At 45.5% G+C, this 19,249-nt stretch overlaps 4 protein-coding genes across 6 annotated transcripts; 2 read left to right on the plus strand and 2 right to left on the minus strand.

The window, feature by feature from the left end:
• Window positions 1-382: 382 nt before the first annotated feature.
• On the plus strand, window positions 383-7,773 carry LOC120654635 (protein SEMI-ROLLED LEAF 2-like). Of its 3 annotated transcripts, none has more exons than XM_039932216.1 (19): window positions 383-865; window positions 1,274-1,348; window positions 1,447-1,562; window positions 1,737-1,851; window positions 1,941-2,069; window positions 2,570-2,617; window positions 2,930-3,126; window positions 3,204-3,400; window positions 3,499-3,785; window positions 4,176-4,325; window positions 4,423-4,863; window positions 5,023-5,172; window positions 5,482-5,557; window positions 5,654-5,781; window positions 6,159-6,350; window positions 6,445-6,582; window positions 6,661-6,795; window positions 7,070-7,285; window positions 7,414-7,773. In XM_039932216.1, the coding sequence occupies exons 1-19, from the start codon at window positions 710-712 to the stop codon at window positions 7,570-7,572; spliced, it is 3,105 nt and encodes a 1,034-aa protein (XP_039788150.1). In that variant the 5' UTR covers window positions 383-709; the 3' UTR covers window positions 7,573-7,773. The 3 variants fall into 3 exon arrangements, with proteins under 3 accessions (XP_039788150.1, XP_039788152.1, XP_039788151.1); XM_039932217.1 differs by having other exon boundaries at window positions 384-865; window positions 6,661-6,777; XM_039932218.1 differs by lacking the exon at window positions 7,414-7,773 and having other exon boundaries at window positions 6,661-6,777; window positions 6,988-7,128.
• Window positions 7,774-9,132: 1,359 nt separating this feature from the next.
• Window positions 9,133-9,951, plus strand: LOC120654306. The gene is made up of 2 exons (XM_039931809.1): window positions 9,133-9,496; window positions 9,797-9,951. Exons 1-2 carry the CDS (start codon window positions 9,133-9,135, stop codon window positions 9,949-9,951), a joined length of 519 nt encoding a protein of 172 aa, XP_039787743.1.
• An 806-nt stretch (window positions 9,952-10,757) lies between these two features.
• LOC120653904 (auxin-induced protein X15-like) lies at window positions 10,758-12,062 on the minus strand. Its single transcript, XM_039931575.1, has 2 exons — window positions 11,751-12,062; window positions 10,758-11,576 (listed from the first exon to the last, which is right to left on the minus strand). Exon 2 carries the CDS (start codon window positions 11,514-11,516, stop codon window positions 11,139-11,141), a length of 378 nt encoding a protein of 125 aa, XP_039787509.1. The 5' UTR covers window positions 11,517-11,576; window positions 11,751-12,062; the 3' UTR covers window positions 10,758-11,138.
• A 5,296-nt stretch (window positions 12,063-17,358) lies between these two features.
• Window positions 17,359-19,121, minus strand: LOC120654638 (KIN17-like protein). Its single transcript, XM_039932222.1, has one exon. It carries the CDS (start codon window positions 18,947-18,949, stop codon window positions 17,672-17,674), a length of 1,278 nt encoding a protein of 425 aa, XP_039788156.1. The 5' UTR covers window positions 18,950-19,121; the 3' UTR covers window positions 17,359-17,671.
• Window positions 19,122-19,249: the final 128 nt, after the last annotated feature.

Raw genomic sequence — 19,249 nt, forward strand, 5'->3', positions numbered from 1 at the left:
TGGCTGACAGGGTGGGCCCGCTTGCCGCACACCGAAACGATCGCGAACCACGGGCCGGCCGTTGTCATTGTTTCCCCCACCCAAAACTCCAATTCAGGTCTTGTTTAGATGTTTTCAAAATTCTAAAATTTTACAAGATTTCTTATTACATCGAATCTTTGAATGTATGTATTAAATATTAAATGTAATTAAATAAAATAAATAATTACACAGTTTGTCTGTTGCGAGTCGAATCTTTTGAGTCTAATTAACTCATAATGAGACAATAATTACCAAATACAAACAAAAATACTTCAATAATTTACATTTAAAAGTTTACGCATCCTCAATTCGATTCCTCACCCCGAACCGAGTCAAACCCCTCGGCTGGTGCGTGCGCGCGCGTCGTCTCCCACCTCCCGCCCCGCCCCGCCGCCCTCCCTCTCCGCCGCCGCGGGCTCGGCTGGCAGGCAGGTCGGAAAGCGGCGTCGGCGACGTCAACTCGCACCAGCCCTGCCCGCGAGCTAGGCGCAGGTAACCCCTCTCCTCGCCATTCCGCCACGCGACGCCTCTGATCCGATCAGCGGATCAGGTGGTGGTGCCAGTTCGGTTGGGCTCGTCCACTGCGGATGCGGGGTTGTTGGTAGCTAGCACATTTCGCGTGCGCCTCCACGGGTACGCTGTAGGCTGAGGCGGGGGGTGTTTCGGACGAGCAGGAGGGTCGGGGATAATGGGGCTCAACGGCGCGGTGTCGGGGGTGGTGTCGAGGAAGGTGCTGCCGGCGTGCGGCGGGCTCTGCTACCTCTGCCCTTCGCTGCGCGCCCGCTCCAGGCAGCCCGTCAAGCGCTACAAGAAGATCATCGCCGACATCTTCCCCTCAGCACAGGTTAGCGGTTCCCTTCTCCTGCACGTCTGCTTATTACTTGCTTAGGCTAGTTCCATGATTCTGTTTAATGTTTACTCGCCATCAACTATATTCCCTGGTGGCACACAAGGCTGTCTTAGTTTCGCCTTTCGGATACAAACAGAAGCAATGCGGGATATACTAGTTTTGAGCTGCCTAGTGCCCTGGTTTGACTAACATGTCTCCATCATGAATCTCTTGATCATCATTCACTAATCCCCACAATAATAGGGAGATGGTGATGGCATGATAATCTCTTTCGGTTTCCTCACATAACTAGGTTTCCCCAGGTCATAGTTCTCAATGAAGATAGATGGGTATGAATTACATGCAGTGGTGATTGATTACCTGAAAAATGAAAACATGACTTAATTTCATCACATATTGCAGGAAGATGAACCAAATGAAAGGAGGATTGGGAAACTGTGCGAGTATGTTGCTAGAAACCCTCATCGCGTGCCAAAGGTGGGGGTGTGTTCCTTCCACCTTAAGTGTCTTACAGATTGCACATGGTTCATTGCTTCCAGTTGACTTGCTTTCTCTTGCATACCGTGTCTGTGCAGATCATGAATTACTTGGAGCAAAGGTGTTACAAGGAGTTAAGACGTGACCAGTATGGCTATGCAAAAGTAGTTGTGCTAGTATACCGCAGGCTATTGGTATCTTGTAAAGAACAGATGTGAGTTTTAATTTTTCACTTTCAGTCTACAATGCATCAGATCTATCTCACCCTAAAGAAGAACAGCTTGATGTTTGGCTTTCAAAAAATAATATAGCTTCTGTATTTGCATGTTGTAAGTTCATTTCAAATGTTTGTAACTTGTAAATCAGAAAGTTAATTTTCTCAGTGCAGACCGTTACTTGCTAGTAGCTTATTAAACATCATACAGACACTTTTGGATCAATCAAGGCAGGATGACATGCGCATCATTGGCTGTGAAACCTTGTTTGATTTTGTTGTCAATCAGGTACCCAATTCAGTAAGCAATAGATGCCTTTCTATACTCATGGCGCTATTTCAATCTTTATCAGTCACTGAATTCTGAGCTGATTCCAGGTGGATGGTACATATCAGTTCAATTTGGAAGAACTTGTTCCAAGACTCTGCAAACTTTCTCAAGTAGTAAGGGAGGATGAGAAGGCTAATGCACTCCGTGCAGCAGCCCTGCAATCTCTTTCCGCTATGGTAAGTAGTATGTTCTCACCAAGCCATATTAGATTGCTGTCTTAGCTTGGATCAAACAACAATAAAGTAGGTTGTCAGTGAAGATACGATCTGGCAAACTGCCTTCAGTATTAAAAATATAGCCCAATCTAACTTATTATGATGATTCTCATCACAATTAGGTGTGCTTCTTAAAGCAATATATAGATCCGTTAGTGTAGCGACTGTTCATGGATATATACATGCAGTTCCATATTTGTACACTGCTTCTAAAACTGGCTAAGAACTCCAATTAGAATTCCGTAGTAGTTTATCACCTTGGATTTTCTGATCCTGCAGTATGTATTTCACTGCCAGCAATAGGGTCATGCTGAGTAACTTTGTGTGCATGTCTATGTTAGACTTTTGGTTTTATTTTGCATTCTTGTTACAATACATATAGTTCCAAAGCAATGCAAACTGCAGATCAAATATGCTCCAATGCTCACATATCCTTCATCTTATTATTATATGCTGAACAGGTCTGGTTCATGGGTGAGCATTCTCATATCTCATCCGAGTTTGATAATGTAAGTATCTTGTAGATGCTGATTTTACTTATCTGTCTTTGAAACTTCAGACTATCATTATTTTCTCAACGTTAGATGTTTGCTCAATATTGCGGTCAGACACTGTACAACCTAAAAAATAGGTTGCTTTATGCAGATCTGCTCAAGTTTTTTCACAGCTGTAGTACAATACTTATTCCACATATGATACTATTTTTGCTTCTATATTTTTTTACCAGATGTTATCTGTTGTGACTATGAGAATTTTCTATGCAAATATATCGTGCTCTCAAACTTTTGTCCTTATCTTCACTGCAAATCTGCAATTGACAGGTTGTCCAAGTAGTACTGGAAAGCTATGAGCCTGAAAAGGTGCAAAAGGACAACAGAGCCACTGAAAATCCAGGTGGTCAGTGGGTGGAAGAAGTCCTTAAAATAGAGGGTCGTGCCTCTCCATCTCCATTTGCTGTCTCTAAGATACCTTCTTGGAAGAGCATAGTTGGTGATAGTGGTGGAATTCATCTGCCTATGTAATATAATCTTATTTTTAACCTAAATTTGTAATTTCCTCTTGTTGTACAGTTCTTAACTGTCTCCTGTCTTGTAGGGAAGACGCCAAAGATCCTTATTTTTGGTCAAGGATCTGTGTGCATAACATGGCCACACTGTCCAGGGAGGCAACCACATTCCGCCGTGTTATGGATTCCCTATTTTGCCACTTCGATAGTACTAATTCATGGTCATCCAAGAATGGACTTGCACTTTGTGTTCTATTGGACATGCATATGTTCATGGAAAATTTAGGTGCTCTATTTGCATATTTTAAGGCACCTGAAAGTAGACCTTTGGCAATCGTCATTAACACTGCTACTTCATTTATTTATCTATAACTGGCTTTGCAGGGAAAAACATTAATCTGATGATATCAGTACTAGTAAAGCATCTTGAACACAAGGCCATACTGAAGCAACCTGAGATGCAACTCAGTATTGTGGAAGTGATATCTGCTCTTGCAGAACAATCAAGAGCTCAAGCTTCAGCAGCAACCATTGGTGCTATAAGTGATCTTGTGAGGCATATGAAAAAGACACTGCAAGTTGCTATTGGCAGCAAAGATTTGGAGGTGGTAAAGTGGAATGACAAACTCCGGAAGGCTTTTGATGAATGCATAGTCCAGCTGTCGAAGAAGGTCAATTTCCCTCCAATTCAAACTTACCAGTGCTGTGCCACTTGATGCTTTTTTACCTTATGTCCTTACTTTTCGTTCCCTTGCAAATTTGATGCTGCTAATATAATGCTTCTTACCTCTTAGCTTGATCTGCATAATATTATTATGATTATACATGCAGATCAAGCTGTCGAAGAAGGTCAATTTCCCTCCAATTCAAACTTACCAGTGTTGTGCCACTTGATGCTTTTTTACCTTATGTCCTTACTTTTCGTTCCCTTGCAAATTTGATGCTGCTAATATAATGCTTCTTACCTCTTAGCTTGATCTGCATAATATTATTATGATTATACATGCAACCTACACTTATAGTTCATAGGAGCCCACAACTCAGCTGGTGTTATTGATCAGGTAGGTGATGCTGGACCAGTTCTTGACATGATGTCCGTGATGCTAGAGAACATATCACGCACTCCTCTTGTTGCTATAGCAACTACCTCCGCTGTTTATCGCACGGCTCAAATAATCGCTTCTATACCAAATTTGTCGTATAAGAACAAGGTATGATGTGGGAGCACTTACTAATTTTGAATTCATTTTAACAGCAACACATAGTGCATGCTCTCTATAACAAATAATTCTCTGTCATACTTGTCAGGCATTCCCAGAAGCGCTTTTTCATCAATTACTGTTCGCAATGGTTCACCCTGATCATGAAACACGTGTTGCTGCTCACCGCATATTTTCTGTTGTCATTGTCCCATCCTCTGTTTCTCCCTTCCGCAATTTGAAATCCCCAGATCAGCATAGAAAGCATGAGGTTCAGCGGACACTCTCGAGGGCTGTATCTGTCTTCTCATCGTCAGCTGCTTTGTTTGATAAGTTGAGATGGGAAAAGAACTCCTTTATAGAAAATATACATGAAGAAATCATGAACAGAATTTTGCATGGTGCCGAAGATGAAACTGCTACTCCCAATGACTTGCAAGGCTCACAAAGTTTGAGACACAACCTCAAAGTTTCTTCAGCATCTCAAAAATATTCTTCGACATCCTTAAAGGAAAGCCAAAACTCGTTGACTGAGGCAACCAATGAAACAGTATGTCCTGCAATGTGCAACCTGTTACCTGTCCATTCCCCTCACAAAAAAAGAAGTCTAACATGTTGAACCTTGTGCTCAACAATATATAGGCTGGTAACGTTTGAGCAAAGCTTTGCTTCTATTCACATCCTTCTATGAACTTTTTGATACTTTCAGGAACCAACTGTGTTAAGACTAAGCGGCCATCAGGCCACACTTCTGCTCTCATCTATCTGGGCTCAAGCGATCTCTCCAAAAAATAATCCTCGAAATTATGAAGCTATTGCTCATACTTATTGTTTGCTTCTATTATTTCTGGGATCAAAGGTACTTCTATTTATGAGCTGTCATGTGTTTTATGTGTATTTTTATCTGAGTTTGCAGAAAGTTTCTATTTTCCTGCCAACTTTTTTCCCTGTAAAAAGGATGATATCGTATAGTTTTTTGAGCAACGATATCGTACAGTATCATGCTCAACCATTCTCATACATATTATTCTTTACTCTTGTTTTTGGTATTATCGTTTATAACATTATCCTCCACACTTACACAGTTTATTGTTTACTCATTTGGAATAGTCATCGCTCAGAACATTATTTCTCTTTGTTAATTATCTGTCCCCATTTCCTCTTCCAGACATCAATTTTTGAGGCTCTTGCTCCCAGTTTTCAGATTGCATTTTCTTTAATGAGCCATTCACTTGGAAGAACAGGTGAGGACACATTACTTATTGTTTGCCTTGCAGTTGCCAAATTACATGCAGGTTTAGTTGTCTGATGAATTACCTAACCATTTTATTCTTGTTTAGATTCATTGCCACCATCTCGCCGTCGGTCCTTGTTTACTCTGGCTACATCGATGATTGTTTTTGCTTCAAGAGCTTTCAACATAGCACCTCTTTTGCCAATTTGTAGATCAATGCTCAATGATGGAACAGTATGTCTCGTCAAATTCCACTCCACCACTCCAAGTCTTCTTGTTTTTGGTAGAGTCCAGTATATCATGTGTGTTCAGTGTTGTGAATGTTAACACATAACAAATACCACTGCACCTCAGCACATGGCTAGCCGAATAATGCCCAAAAGTGAACATGCTTTCATCAAATGAACAAAGAATTATGGAGCATCTTGTAGTTCGTTCACCAATTTCTTTCCAGTTGCACCAATTATTTTTTCTGTAGATGCAAAACATATAGTGGGTACATTATAGATTAATGATTTAATTTGTATTATTGTTCTTCAAGTCCTTTTTTTGCTGCCTGTGTTTTCTTTTTTCTATTAATTGCTAAGCTTTATGTATGACAACTGTTGTAGATGGATCCATTCCTTCGTTTAGTACATGACAACAAACTTCAGGTTGTGAAGGATTATCAAGAAATATCCTATGGCTCAATAGAGGACAATGAAAATGCCTTGAGGTCTCTTTCAGCAGTAGAACTAACAGAGAGAAACTCTCGAGAATCCATGGTCTCCGTGATTATGAATTCCATAGCAGATATACCAGATGTAATTTTCCATCCATTCTGTATAACCATTTCTTGAATTTCCTGAACTGAATTCCATGCAATGTCTTGATGAACTTTCCCCACAAATTTTACAGTCAGAGTTAGAAAATATAAGAATTCAACTGGTAAGTGACTTCTCTCCTGATGACATGTGTCCAAATAGTGCTCACTTTTTTGAATCACCCGGTAAGAATGCAGAGTCAAGGTATTATGATGATACCTACTATCAAGAGGTATACACATGACATATCACCTTTATATTTCTCCCGCTTTCTTTTTGCTGTCCTAAAGTACATGTTAAATTTGAGCAGGCTGAACTTATCGATTTGACAACTGACAACTATATGTTTGCGGAAGTCTCTGCACCTACACCAGGCGTCCCTGTGATCACACCAAACCTTTTGAGTATTGATGAACTTCTAGAAACAGTATGTTCTTTCTCTCAGGTCATTGTTCACCTCCTCTCTCTTTGTTTATTCAACTGGTTGATAACTTGATATGCGCATGTTTATAGGCTGCAGCTTTTGACGAGCCCAGTGAGCTAAAAGTTACATAGCTAAACTAGAACAAAGTATTGGCATTTTTTGCTTTTACTTTTGTTTACTCCAAATAATCCATTTCATTCTTGTACTATGCAGTAGTACTTTGAATGGCGAGGAATTACCTGGTATATATGATTCCTGGGGTCAATTTATAACGTCATCTATGTGCATATTACAGTTGGTCAATGACACATCATCTCAGGCCCAAAGATGCTCAGTACCAGCTGCCCCAGACATCCCATTCCAGGAGATGACTAGCCACTGCGAGGCCCTTTCAATGGGAAAGCACCACAGGATGTCTGTCCTCATGAGCTTCAAGCACGGCAGGCAAGCATCCATCGTGCCGAACAACCAGGTTAACCACATCGAAGCAGGTTATGCCTCTAACAAGCAGGTGCAGATCAACTTGATTTCGAGCTCGCAATTTACCTTTCGCCGATGCATAATTTATGTGGCCGAAAAAATATCAGGGTATGGGGTGGGCGGGATGGAGGCTGACTGTTGCCGTTTCGTTTTTTTCAGAGCACGAACCCGTTCCTCCAGCAGATCCTGGATGGCTACCCGCAGAGCATGGCTGCCGGCGGCGGTGAGCCACAGACTGATGGTGGCGTTCAGCAACAGCTACTGAGGCTGCCGGCGTCGAGCCCATACGACAATTTCCTCAAGGCTGCTGGCTGCTGATTTTTCGCCTGTGTGGATAGTGTGAGTTTACAGCTGATGGGTCACAGGCCAAAGTTGCCATTTGTACAGCTATGACCTGGAAAAAAGAAGAAAAGCGAAAAGGGGCACACCCAACTCATCGCGTTCGTTGTCGTGGGCTGTATCTGTAAAAGCTGCCTGCCTCGACCTTACAACCTAAACAAGAGCGTTACAAATTCTCAAAAAAAAAACAAGAGCGTTACATGCGGAGTTTTTCTTTTTATGAAATCATGCAGAATGGTCAGGGATGCAGGTTTTGCTTTCTCGATGGGTCGATCCAAAATCTCGTTTGGTCGAACTAGTTTGGATTTCAAAGTTGTAAAAATACCGCTAGACTAAATGAATTAAACGTCGCGGTGTTTTTTTTTTGAAAGGAACTACGGCACCCCCCTTGGGTGCCTGCCTGAACCTTTATTTCAATGTGAGAACAACAATTTACAAAGTTTACAGGGAGCTAGCAAACTAGCTTAGAGGTACATCAAGAGAGGGAAAAGAACACAAAGAAAAAGAGAAGGAACTGCTACTTAACTAAAAAAAGAAAGCCTAGCCAAAGGCACCCTAAGCTCTGGCTACAGGGGGGGACTACTCCAAGCTACAAGGTTCAACTTATCGTCGTGGTGTCACCACTACTTGCGTCTCTCTACATGTCCAAATCCGTCTCACCAGATGAATCCAAGCACGAAACGCTGTCTACTCGACAACGATCAGATTCAGATCGAGAAGCTGCCGAGACATGGAAGGTTCTTCTTAATGTAATGATACGCAGCTCTCCTGCCTATTCTCGAAAAAAAAAAGACATGGAAGGTTCAGAGAATGGGAAGTTGGGAACCGTCCGGATTCTCCGATGAAAATTAGGCCGGTTCAAGAACCAGGACGGGCCGGCCACGTACTCTGGCCTACACTCTCCTAGTACCATCCGTACTCCGTGCGTCCGTACCATACCCCGGAATTTCATTCTCGTCCTCTACTTCGGGCCATCGTGTCATCACCTCGCTAATGTTCGATGGCTTTTTATGCGTCGTTCTCGATCTTGTTGTTCATCTTCTATTTTTGAAAACGATTTTTTTTTTGAAAACGTGTTGTTCATCTTCTAATTGGGGTAGTACGTGTGGACCTTTGCATCGGACAATGAGACACTGACAACCGTACCCCACCAACGCCCGCAGCGATATCGGGCCCCACCTGCCGGCGAAACACCCCGTTCTCAGATAATCCCAACAAGGCGCGGCGGCGCGCGCCCAACCAACAGGCGGCCATGATATATACGCACGCATGCAGGCCGATGCAACAACACTCCAAGGCACTCGCATTGCTTTGATCCCTCCTCTCCCGGTCCCTCAACACCAAGACAAGATCGTTCCAGGAGTGTCGAGTCGATCGATCACAAAGAACTCGATCATCCGGATTCGGATCTGAATCACGCCATCTCATTCTGATCTCGGCATAGAAAGAGTTCACCTCGATCGGAGGCGACAGCGAGTGGTGGAGTAGGGGGACAGACAAAGGAGGAGCAGGCGGTCTTGTTCTTGGGTCGAGCCGATGATGGCGGTGAAGGGTTACTTCCGGGCGCCGAGGCTCCACGGGCGGAAGCAGCAGCAGGCGGAGCTGTACGGCGGGGAGAGCCCGAGCGCCGCGCTGCTGGACGTCGGCGACGAGATGGCGGCGGCGGTGCCCAGGTGGTACTTCGCGGTGTACGTGGGCCCCGAGGCGCGGCGGTTCGTGGTGCCGACGAGCTACCTCCGCCAGCCGGCGTTCCGGGACCTCATGGAGCGCGCCGCCGAGGAGTTCGGCTTCGCGCAGGCCGGCGGCATCCGCATCCCGTGCCGCGAGGACTTCGAGGCCATCGTCGCCGCGCTCGACGACGCTGCTGCGGCGCGCCGGCGGCGGCGAAATTGCCCAAGGCCTGGTCGTTGTAGCGTGCTAGAAGCTGGGCAGCCATGCATGCAGAATTGCAGTCATGGAGATCAAGATCGTGAAGAAAACAAAGGATTATTTTCATCTCAAACTGACTTGATTAACTCAAATCAGGGGAAGCGCCCTTTGGTTTCTATTATGCTATTACCTCATTATTAGGAGTAATCTTTGTTTTGTAAGGGCTCCAAAACTGACATGAAACAGAAAAGAAAAAAAAAATTCTTTGTATTTCTCCGGTTTTCTCGAGCTGCCACTTTCCCTGTATTTGGTTATCTGTTGAAATACTGTCCAGATTTTATCAGAAAACAGAATGTTAAAGATCTTCTGCTCTTCCAGTTTGCAACAAGATATATTCTTTGGGCTGGCAGCACTGGATTACTTATTGGTGACGACGACGATATGTCTATCTGTCACAATACATGTGAAGAAGATTTCAAGCCTTTGTGATCTAGTGCTCAAGCCATGTGTAACCGTACGGCCTATTTCTTTTTGATCTGGAACCCTCTTTAATCAGTAACATAGTTTAAAATTAAAGAATGTGCTGTGGGATAGCATCCCCTTGTTTAGAGAAATATGTAGCATCTCTTGTTAGCAGAGGGGATTAAGTTAATTAAGGTAGCATACATGTCCAGAGGCAATTTAGCAAGAGAGGTATACTAAATTATAGTATCCAAAGGTACAACACTCTTTGAGGTAAAGCATTGACTTCCCTATAGAATTCCTAGTAGTCAGAAACTGAACCTTTTCTCTCTCTTTTTCCAGTACTGGAATAAATTGAATATTTGGATACACACAAAGAATTTAACATGGTTGGAAATAGCCCGCTATAGCTTCGCTATAGCCCGATAATAGCTTTTTAGGAGATCTACCGCTATGCTATACAATATTTGTCCGCTATATCCGCTAAAGAAGGTTTTATGAGATTTAGCCATACTAAATGTCTGCTAAATAGGTTTTTGTGAGACTTAGCAGTGCTAAATGTCAATGGGTACTGTTGGGTAGTTAAGAGACGTGTTAGACTCAAATTTTAGGTGTTAGACCAACGATACTTATAATTTGTATGAGATTATTTATTATTTTATTATTCCGCTAAATGATTTAGTTTTCGCTATAGCCCGCTATAGCTTCGCTATAACTATTCTATAGCTTTTAGAGAAGGTTACCGCTAAACTTCATAGCCCGCTATTTCCAACCTTGGAATTTAAGGAGGACAGAATGACAGATGAGAGCTGCCAACTCATGATTGCAGAGTGTTGAGCAAAGATGCATCTCTTGTGTGTATGTATATTGGAAACACAGAAGTAGCGTTTACTTCATTGAGGCACAAGTACATTAGACCCAGGGTTCAAAAATAGCCCACAAGAACATTGTTCAACTTCTGAGCAATTAAAAGGAAAGTTAAAAGTACAAAGAAGGGTGGAAAACGAATTCTTGGAAAGGAGACTTTTACCCAATCTCCTTGGCGCAGATCCTTCATTTTAACATCTTTACACAAAAAGAATGTGAATCCCTTGTTTAATCCTCGCGTATAAATTTGCAAATCTCATCAATTTGCGGATTCTTCCCCATCTCTTCTCGGAACGCCAAGAACCAACCAAGAATGGAAAAATAGGAAGTGTTGAAAAAGAAACTCATCATCTGCACAAGATCCCAGGTTCTGAAGAACAGTAGCAAACTGCCTCCTCCTTCCTGCCCACCAGCCGCAGGATGCCCTCAAACACCTCGACATCACAGGGGATCCTCAGGGCCCCCTCATGCCGAAACACGAACTCCTCTTCTGCCTCCTTCAGGAGCTCCTCAAATGCCCAGTGGCCCAGGTATTCCGTGGGAATCACAAACCTCATCATCTCCTCGCCGACGCACACCGCGAAGAACCCCTTGGGAACGCCATGGCTGCCGTTGCTCTTGCCGGCTTTTGGTGAGAGTGCAAGCCGCTTCCACTTCTTGAGAAGCTGTTGTAGCCTCACAATGTCTCTGATCTTGTTGCTGCTTGACATACCTTGCTCCCCCATTGTCAGTCTAGGTAGCTACCTATCTCTGCCTCTGGTTTCTGCTCCCCTTGCTGGGTGCAACTACGAATATATAGGAGGATGGATCAGTGTCTAAAGATGGCTTAGCGTGTTCATCGGGTTAGTTTGAATGTACTAATCAGTGGCTTGATATGATGCTTATTTTATGTCTGAGAGTACTATTTTTTATGCTGCTGTTCTGACATTAATTAAAGCAGAAAAGGAAACGATGAGCACCTGTGGCAGCAGCTGCTGAGAGTATTCTGATTGTACTGTCCTGTTAAACATGTATAATGTGACATTCTGATTTCTGCATCTGAAGCCCTCAGCTGCTTTCAGCAGTGACATCATACTTCATTAGTTTGAAATGTGCTTATATGGAAGTAAGAACACGGAAAACTTGGTCACATCTGTTGGTGTATATGTGAGTCCGTGTATAGAGGTCCGTCTAGAGGCCCATATATAAGAACTATATATATCCACCCTTCTAGGGTTTGGAGGAATACATCACATTATTCTCTCCTATATGGGTCACACGCCGGCCGCGCAGGCGGCCTGCTGCAGGGCAGCGGCTGCGGCCGGATCGGCGGCGGCGTTGGGCAGGGGACCCTGCAGGGCGGCGGCGGCGGCCACGGCAGGCAGGGGGCCTGCACAGGCGGCGCGCCCCTCATGGGCGGCTGCAGCAGGGGTTGCAGGGCGCCCGCGGCCGCAGGCCCGGCGGCCCCCGCGGCGTCCTGCGCCGGCGTGAGGGCTGCTAGCGCGGCGGACGGCGCGCGCCCGGCCGGAAGGCCCAGGCGGCGGCGCCAGCGGCAGCAGAGCAAGGGGCGGCGGCAGTAGGGGTGCAGGCACGCGGCGTAGGGGCGGCGATCAGAGCAGAGGAAGGGCGAGCGGCAAGGGCAGCAGCAGCACCCTGGGGGGCGGATTCGGCGGCGGAGGCCGCGGGGCCGGCCGCGCCCGCGCCCGCCCCCGCGCCGGCCTGGCCCGCGCAGGCGTCGGCGTCCAGCGCCGGCGGCCGCGCAGAGCCCACGGCAGCAGCATCCAGCGCGAGCCAGGCGTCGGCTGCAAACGGAGCAGGGGCCGGAGCGCGCCAGGCCAGAGCAGAGGAAGAGGAGGACAGGGGAGGGAAGGAGGGGCGCCGACGGGATTTGTGGACTCGAGTCGTCCGGATATGGTCTGCCGGCTCAACAAATCCCTCTATGGTCTGAAGCAGGTTCCTCGGGTTTGGTACTCTCGGTTCGCCACGTTCTTGCTGACTTTGGGATTCACCGCCGTGGGGATGAGACTGCCTACCTGTTGCTCTATGTTGATGACATTGTGCTCACCGCCTCCAGTCAGCAGTTGCTTGAACGCGTCATCTCCTCTCTGCAGCAGGAGTTTGCTATGAAGGATCTTGGTCAGCTCCACTACTTCTTGGGCGTTACTGTTGAGACTCGCCCGTCTGGCCTGTTCCTTCACCAGCGGCGGTATGCACTCGACATTCTGGAGCGGGCTGGGATGACTGATTGCAAGCCATACTCCACTCCTGTCGATACTCAAGCGAAGCTGTCTGCTGATCTGGGTGATCCCGTGGCTGATCCTACTGCCTACCGAAGCCTTGCCGGTGCCTTGCAGTACCTGACCTTCACCCGGCCGGATATCACCTATGCCGTTCAGCAGGTCTGTCTTCACATGCATGATCCCCGGGAGTCTCACCTTGCTGCGCTGAAGCGTCTCCTCCGGTACGTCCGTGGCACTGTTGACTTCGGCTTGATTCTTCACCGCTCTCCCACCTCTGAGCTGGTAGTCTACACCGACGCTGACTGGGCTGGCTGCCCGGACACTCGCCGCTCCACTTCCGGCTACGCCGTTTTCCTGGGCGGCAACCTGGTCTCCTGGTCGTCCAAGCGGCAGCCAGTTGTCTCCCGCTCCAGTGCTGAGGCGGAGTACCGGGCTGTCGCTAACGGCGTGGCGGAGGCGTCCTGGCTACAACAGCTCTTGGCGGAGCTCCACAGCCCGCTCGCCAAGAGCACGCTCGTCTACTGCGACAACGTCAGCGCCGTGTATCTCTCCACCAACCCCGTCCAGCATCAGCGGACGAAACATGTGGAGATCGACCTACACTTCGTGCACGACAGAATCGCCATCGGCGATGTTCGGGTACTCCATGTCCCGACTACCTCCCAGTTTGCTGACATTTTCACCAAAGGATTGCCCTCCTCGACCTTCTCGGAGTTTCGCTCCAGCCTCAACGTAGCCGGTGGCTAGTTGTGGCTGCGCGGGGGGAGGGGGGGTATTTGACATTTGTACTCTCTTCCTTGTCCAGTCTTGAACACCGCTGCGCCAGTAGTTCAGACTGCGGGGGGTTGGCTTTTTTGTTGTCTAGTCTTGAACACCGCTGCGCCGGTAGTTCAGACTGCGGAGGGGGGGGTGTTGGTGTATATGTGAGTCCGTGTATAGAGGCCCATGTATAGGAACTATATATACCCACCCTTCTAGGGTTTGGAGGAATACATCACATTATTCTCTCCAACATCAAAATCATCATGCAGATTTCCGTAGTATTTCCTGAACAAAAAGTATTAATAAGCTAATAGCCAGTTAAGTGTGAAATTGCTTAAAGATTCCCTGAATTTTATACACAGACATGGTACCTTTTTCTAAAAAGAAAGTCGTTCTTTCCATGTCAAGTCAAAAACCTGACTAACTTCTGAAGAATGCAAGTGCGATCCAACTGATGAAAGATTCCCCCACTCTGCTAATGATGAGCAAAGGGCCCAGATGTTTGTAATCAGCACCAACTCTAGTCTGCTTATCTGAACAACTACCATGAATGATTTGCTTGATTGCTTCAACCTCATCATTGCTGCAAACCAATTGACAGTTCATGGATTGGAGAAGTACGCCTCTAGTCCTAGCTTTAGGTAGCATCCCAAAACTACCCCTGCAAGTTCTGGTGTTTGACTATGAAACAGAAGGTTCTCAGACAATTGTATATACATGGTTTCATGTTGTTTATTCCTCAGTTTTCTTACTGGTACTAATCATTCACAATGATACCTTTTCTCTACTTAAGATCATTTACTAATCTTTGATATCCTCTTTCTTTATTTGGGGGTTATTGGGTCAATATCAGTGCTCAAACCTTGGTTATGCTTCATATCTTCCGTGTATGGTCAGCTCCTGAAAGCACAGTTCTTGCTACCTTCTCCACCTGTGAAAAGAATACATTAATTCTGAGTTGCAGTTGTTGGGAAGAATATGGAGATGTGCTATAAGAACAATGACAATCATGTTTCAGGCACTAGTAAACTATCTCAAATAACTGCTACTTACAGATTTAAGGTACATATCAAGCTCAGTTTACTAATGATAAATGGTGCAAAGCTAGTAAACATTGGTTCCCCTAACAAAAAAGTAACTATCGGTGCATAAAATTTCTTCGGACAATCAGAACAGAAGATTCCTCTTTCGGTAGTGGACCAAGTCAGATTAGTATTAATTTCTTAAACCTCTGAAACTAATTAAATGAATGTAGCATGGCTCTCCCCACTAGCCTGTCTACAATCACACAAGAGCTCCTTAGGTACTGGACAGAACAATGCACCAACTGCTATAACAGAGGTTCATGCACCTTAAGTTTCGTAACTAGAGCAAGCAATGTTGGCTCACTCAGGAACACATCTTAAACAAAAATAAAAATACTATCAGGACTTAGGTCCTCAGGATGCATCTTAAAGAAAGAGAAGGCGCCTGTGCCCGTGGCCAGAAAAATGAGTCCAGTTGTTGCAATGGAGTGCATAACTGAAGAACTGTTGGGACCTTCTTCCTGACACATGAGTCACTCACATGGGTAGAAATTCTAGCAGCTGAGAATATCGAGGCAGATATGAGGAATGCAACACCATAGATCACATGCTAATAGCATCAGCTATAGCTAGCTGACACAAATTTCCAGATCTGGTATCATGGACTCTAGAGGCTGGAGCTGGCACATGCATTGTGAGGGAAGCTTATGTCATGCCATTCTTTTTTTTTTCTCGAACGGCGCAGGAGGACTGCGCGTCATTTCATTTAAGATAGAAAAAAAAGGAGAGAGCACAGAGGTTAGACAACCCCTGTACTCCGTACAGCTCACACAAAAGGTCGACTCTTACAAAAGAAAAACAACCCGTGACCATGCCCCTAGGACCCAAGGTGCCGGTGGCATCGACCTATCTAGGAGCTCCTTGAGTTTGGATGCTCCTGCCATGCACCAAAGAGCACACTCACTAGACACAGTCTGGAGGAGCAACTGAACACTTGGACGAGCACCCTCGAACACACAAGCATTGCGGTGCTTCCAGATTTCCCACGTGACCAAGATGATGAGGGAGTTCAGACCCCTGCGACGATCTTTTGGCACCGATTTTATAGTCATTCCATTCTTCACATCCATGTTTTAGAAGATCATCACTGAGCCTGCAAGATCATCAGTGAAAGCCTGCAAGATGAACGTAGGTGAACACAAAACTTCCAGTGTTTAGAAGTAGTACAGACAACAGGTGTTTTCTTGTGGCAGAACTTGAGTGTAGCACATAACTTAAAAATGGCAAATGGATTAGAGAATATAAATAAAGGTGATAAGGGTCTCATAATAAGTAACTAAGAATTTATCTGCTACTGAAGAATCACGTTGACACTAAATATACAAGGACAAGAAGGACCTTATAGCGCCTGCTTTTTTCTGTCAGATATTTAACTTCGTATATGAAACAGAAGCAACAAGAATTAGTAGCTCGGCTGTCAGATAACTTGAAAACATATCAACTCCCAATGATAAGGAAGGGGTACTGGATTCATCAAAGATCATTACTTCCTTTTTCTTTTTCCATTTCTTTTCAAGGGAAAGATGATCACTTCACGTAATCAAACATATCAAATCTATGCAACCAACCAATCAGATCAGAAGATTTTAGGAACAAAAAACATATGCCCAATGATTACCATAGTATGGATGCCACACTTGTTCAAGGAGACTTTTTATTTAGTTCCATCCAAGCAGATACTCTTTTTGCTTTGCGTGTCTTGAGTACAAGTCTACAACAATTCCATCTCGAGAGCAGTGTTTGTATTCCATTCTCCCACAGTAAAATATCAACAGGGTCCGGTGCAGTCATAATGCTCTACTCCCACCATAACAGCATAACCAGATATGAACCATGAGTTGTGATAGGATAAACAGAAAAAACTAAGATGTCTTACACAACAGTTCTGACTACTATACAGTTTGATGTGGTATGCTTGAGTGCCAGATATTAGTTCCTTGAGTAGAATGCTAAAAATTTGTAGACCATGTAAGTTTTGTAGGAATTTGGATTTATTACGTTTAAATAAAGCTGTCAAGAACTACACAGAGCCTGTTAACAAAAACTGTCTATGTCCATTGCTGCTTTTGAGCTACCATTAGAATTCACACATTCTATCTAAAAGCGAAGTCCAAATTTCAGAGTAACAGCGGTTTAGTTTCAGTGGTAGTTTCCTATACTTAACAGTACATTACTTCTTTTAAGTGAAAACTGGGGTAAAAAAAAAGCAATGATCTTCAAACTGATAAAGTTGTGTCGTGAGAGATTTGTAGTTGGCATATTTCATCTGCTATAGCTAAACAAAGTATGTGGATCAATAAATTTGCTAATAAGATACATATGTAATTTTTTGCAACTTCCACGATGCAACAGTTGTCGACAAATAACTTTCCGGAACATACTCACAATTCCTTTTGTGGCCCTCTTTTAACCGAATCCTTTACCTTCGTAATATTGTAAAAAATAGCAAACCTTATCATAAGAATTTTTTTTTGATGTTATCATAAGAATTGATTCACAAGTAATGCTCAAAATATCAACCAAATATCTGGTAAAAGATTGTCACTAGACACAGAAATATAGAAGCTGACCGAGTATTGCAAAATGGTCAATGCAGTTATTCTGGTCTAGTAAGAAGCAAACCAAATGATAACATTTTCTCACACAGCCTTTCAGCAGTTACAGTGAACTAGAAACATCAACATATTGAACTCCTTCAACAGAAGATATTCCAGCAAACGTAATAACAAGCACGGATGCATCGACTGACAGCGCCAGTACCCTGGATCGCATAGTTCTTGTTTGCTTCTGCAATGATCCAGGAAACACTATATATCACGAGGAAATCTTGCAAATGTCCTCATATTCGACGGCCCTGAGAATCTTCCCATCATAGAGGCCTTTCTCAACCTGCACTTTTGCACAGAATTTCTCTGTATCCACTGAGAGCAACCTGGCATTCGAACCTCGATAAGCCCCATTCACAATCCGCACCAGCCCACCAATCTGGGGGATCACAGTCTCAAGCTCATCTTGGTCAACTCTTAGAACATGCTTGCTCTCCAACATCTCAATCTCCCCAACATATTTATCAATAACTTTCTTGACCACCCCTTTCTGCTTGTAGTAACCCTTCTCTGCCAATGATTTACTCATCACCTTGACCACAATCCCAGGACACAGCCAGTAGTCCTTTCTGTTGCTCCTTTCCTTGGCCTTCTCCTCCTCCTTCATCAGCTCATCCAATGCCGACCTTCTTGCCTCCGCTGCTTTCACATTCTTCCCCTTATTTCCCACCTCATCCTTCTCCTTCTCTCGGACACCAGAGTCCTCTTCATCGAACCCAAAATTCAACTTTGGCTTATCCTCGAAAGGATTAACCTTCGGCCCTGGCGCAGACTTCTGAAGAGCAATCGCAATCTTCCCGGTTGCTTTATTGGCCTCTTTTGAGCCATTCTCCCGTTTCTCTCCACCATCGTCTGAATCTGAATACTCTTCTTCACTGTCGGACTCAGATTCGCCCTCGGCAACATTACCATCATCGACATCATTGGCTTTGGCTAGGGACTTCTGTGCACGCTCAATCTGGCGGGCGATCATGCGCTCCTGGCGCTCGTCCTCGGCCATGTCTGACTTGATCCTCTTGCGCTTGAGGCGTGCCTTGACGGCCTGCTCCGAGTCACGGTCGATGTAGGTCATGAACCACCCCTTGGGCGTGTCCTCGACCTTGCAGTAGCCCTCGCGTCCCAGGAACTTGACGAACTCGGTGAGCGTGGCCCACCTGGTGGAGTTCATGTGGACGTGGTGCCGGTCGGCGATGTACTCGTTGTAGACGACGGTGGCGGCGACGCGGGAGTGGCGGTGCGCGCGGCGGATCAGGGCGAGGAATGTCTCGAGGAACTCCTCGGAGAAGCCCTCCACAACGCGCTCGGGCGCCATGCCGAAGACCTGCATCTGCCGCTGGTGCGACTCCGACATGCAGTGGCACTTGAACCCGTTCTCGTCGCGGCACTGCTTCTGGCACATCTGGCAGTACCACCGCAGCTTCTGCAGACCCTTGGCCTTGATCCGGTTCGCGATCGCCTTCGGCGTCAGGAACTCGTGCTTCCCCATCGCACCGCCGCCGCCCTTGCCGACCAATTGGGTGAAGATCTGTTTATTTCAGGTGGGGAGTGATGGAGACGGAGGGCGGGGGCTGCCGGAGAGGAGGGAGGCGGCGGCGCCGACGAGACGGATTGGGGATGGATTTGGGTCGGGGACTTTGTTTGGAGGCTTTGGGATTGAATGGGCTTATTTGAAAAAATGAGTCGGTGGCGGAGGCGATCAGGCGAATTATCACGGCCGTCGAATTGACTTTTGTGATGTAAAATTGATTTTGACATCGATTAAGTCGGTTCCTAGCCAGAAAATCGA

This window comes from Panicum virgatum, chromosome 1N, assembly GCF_016808335.1.
Source record: "Panicum virgatum strain AP13 chromosome 1N, P.virgatum_v5, whole genome shotgun sequence".
Classification (NCBI taxonomy): Eukaryota; Viridiplantae; Streptophyta; class Magnoliopsida; order Poales; family Poaceae; genus Panicum; species Panicum virgatum.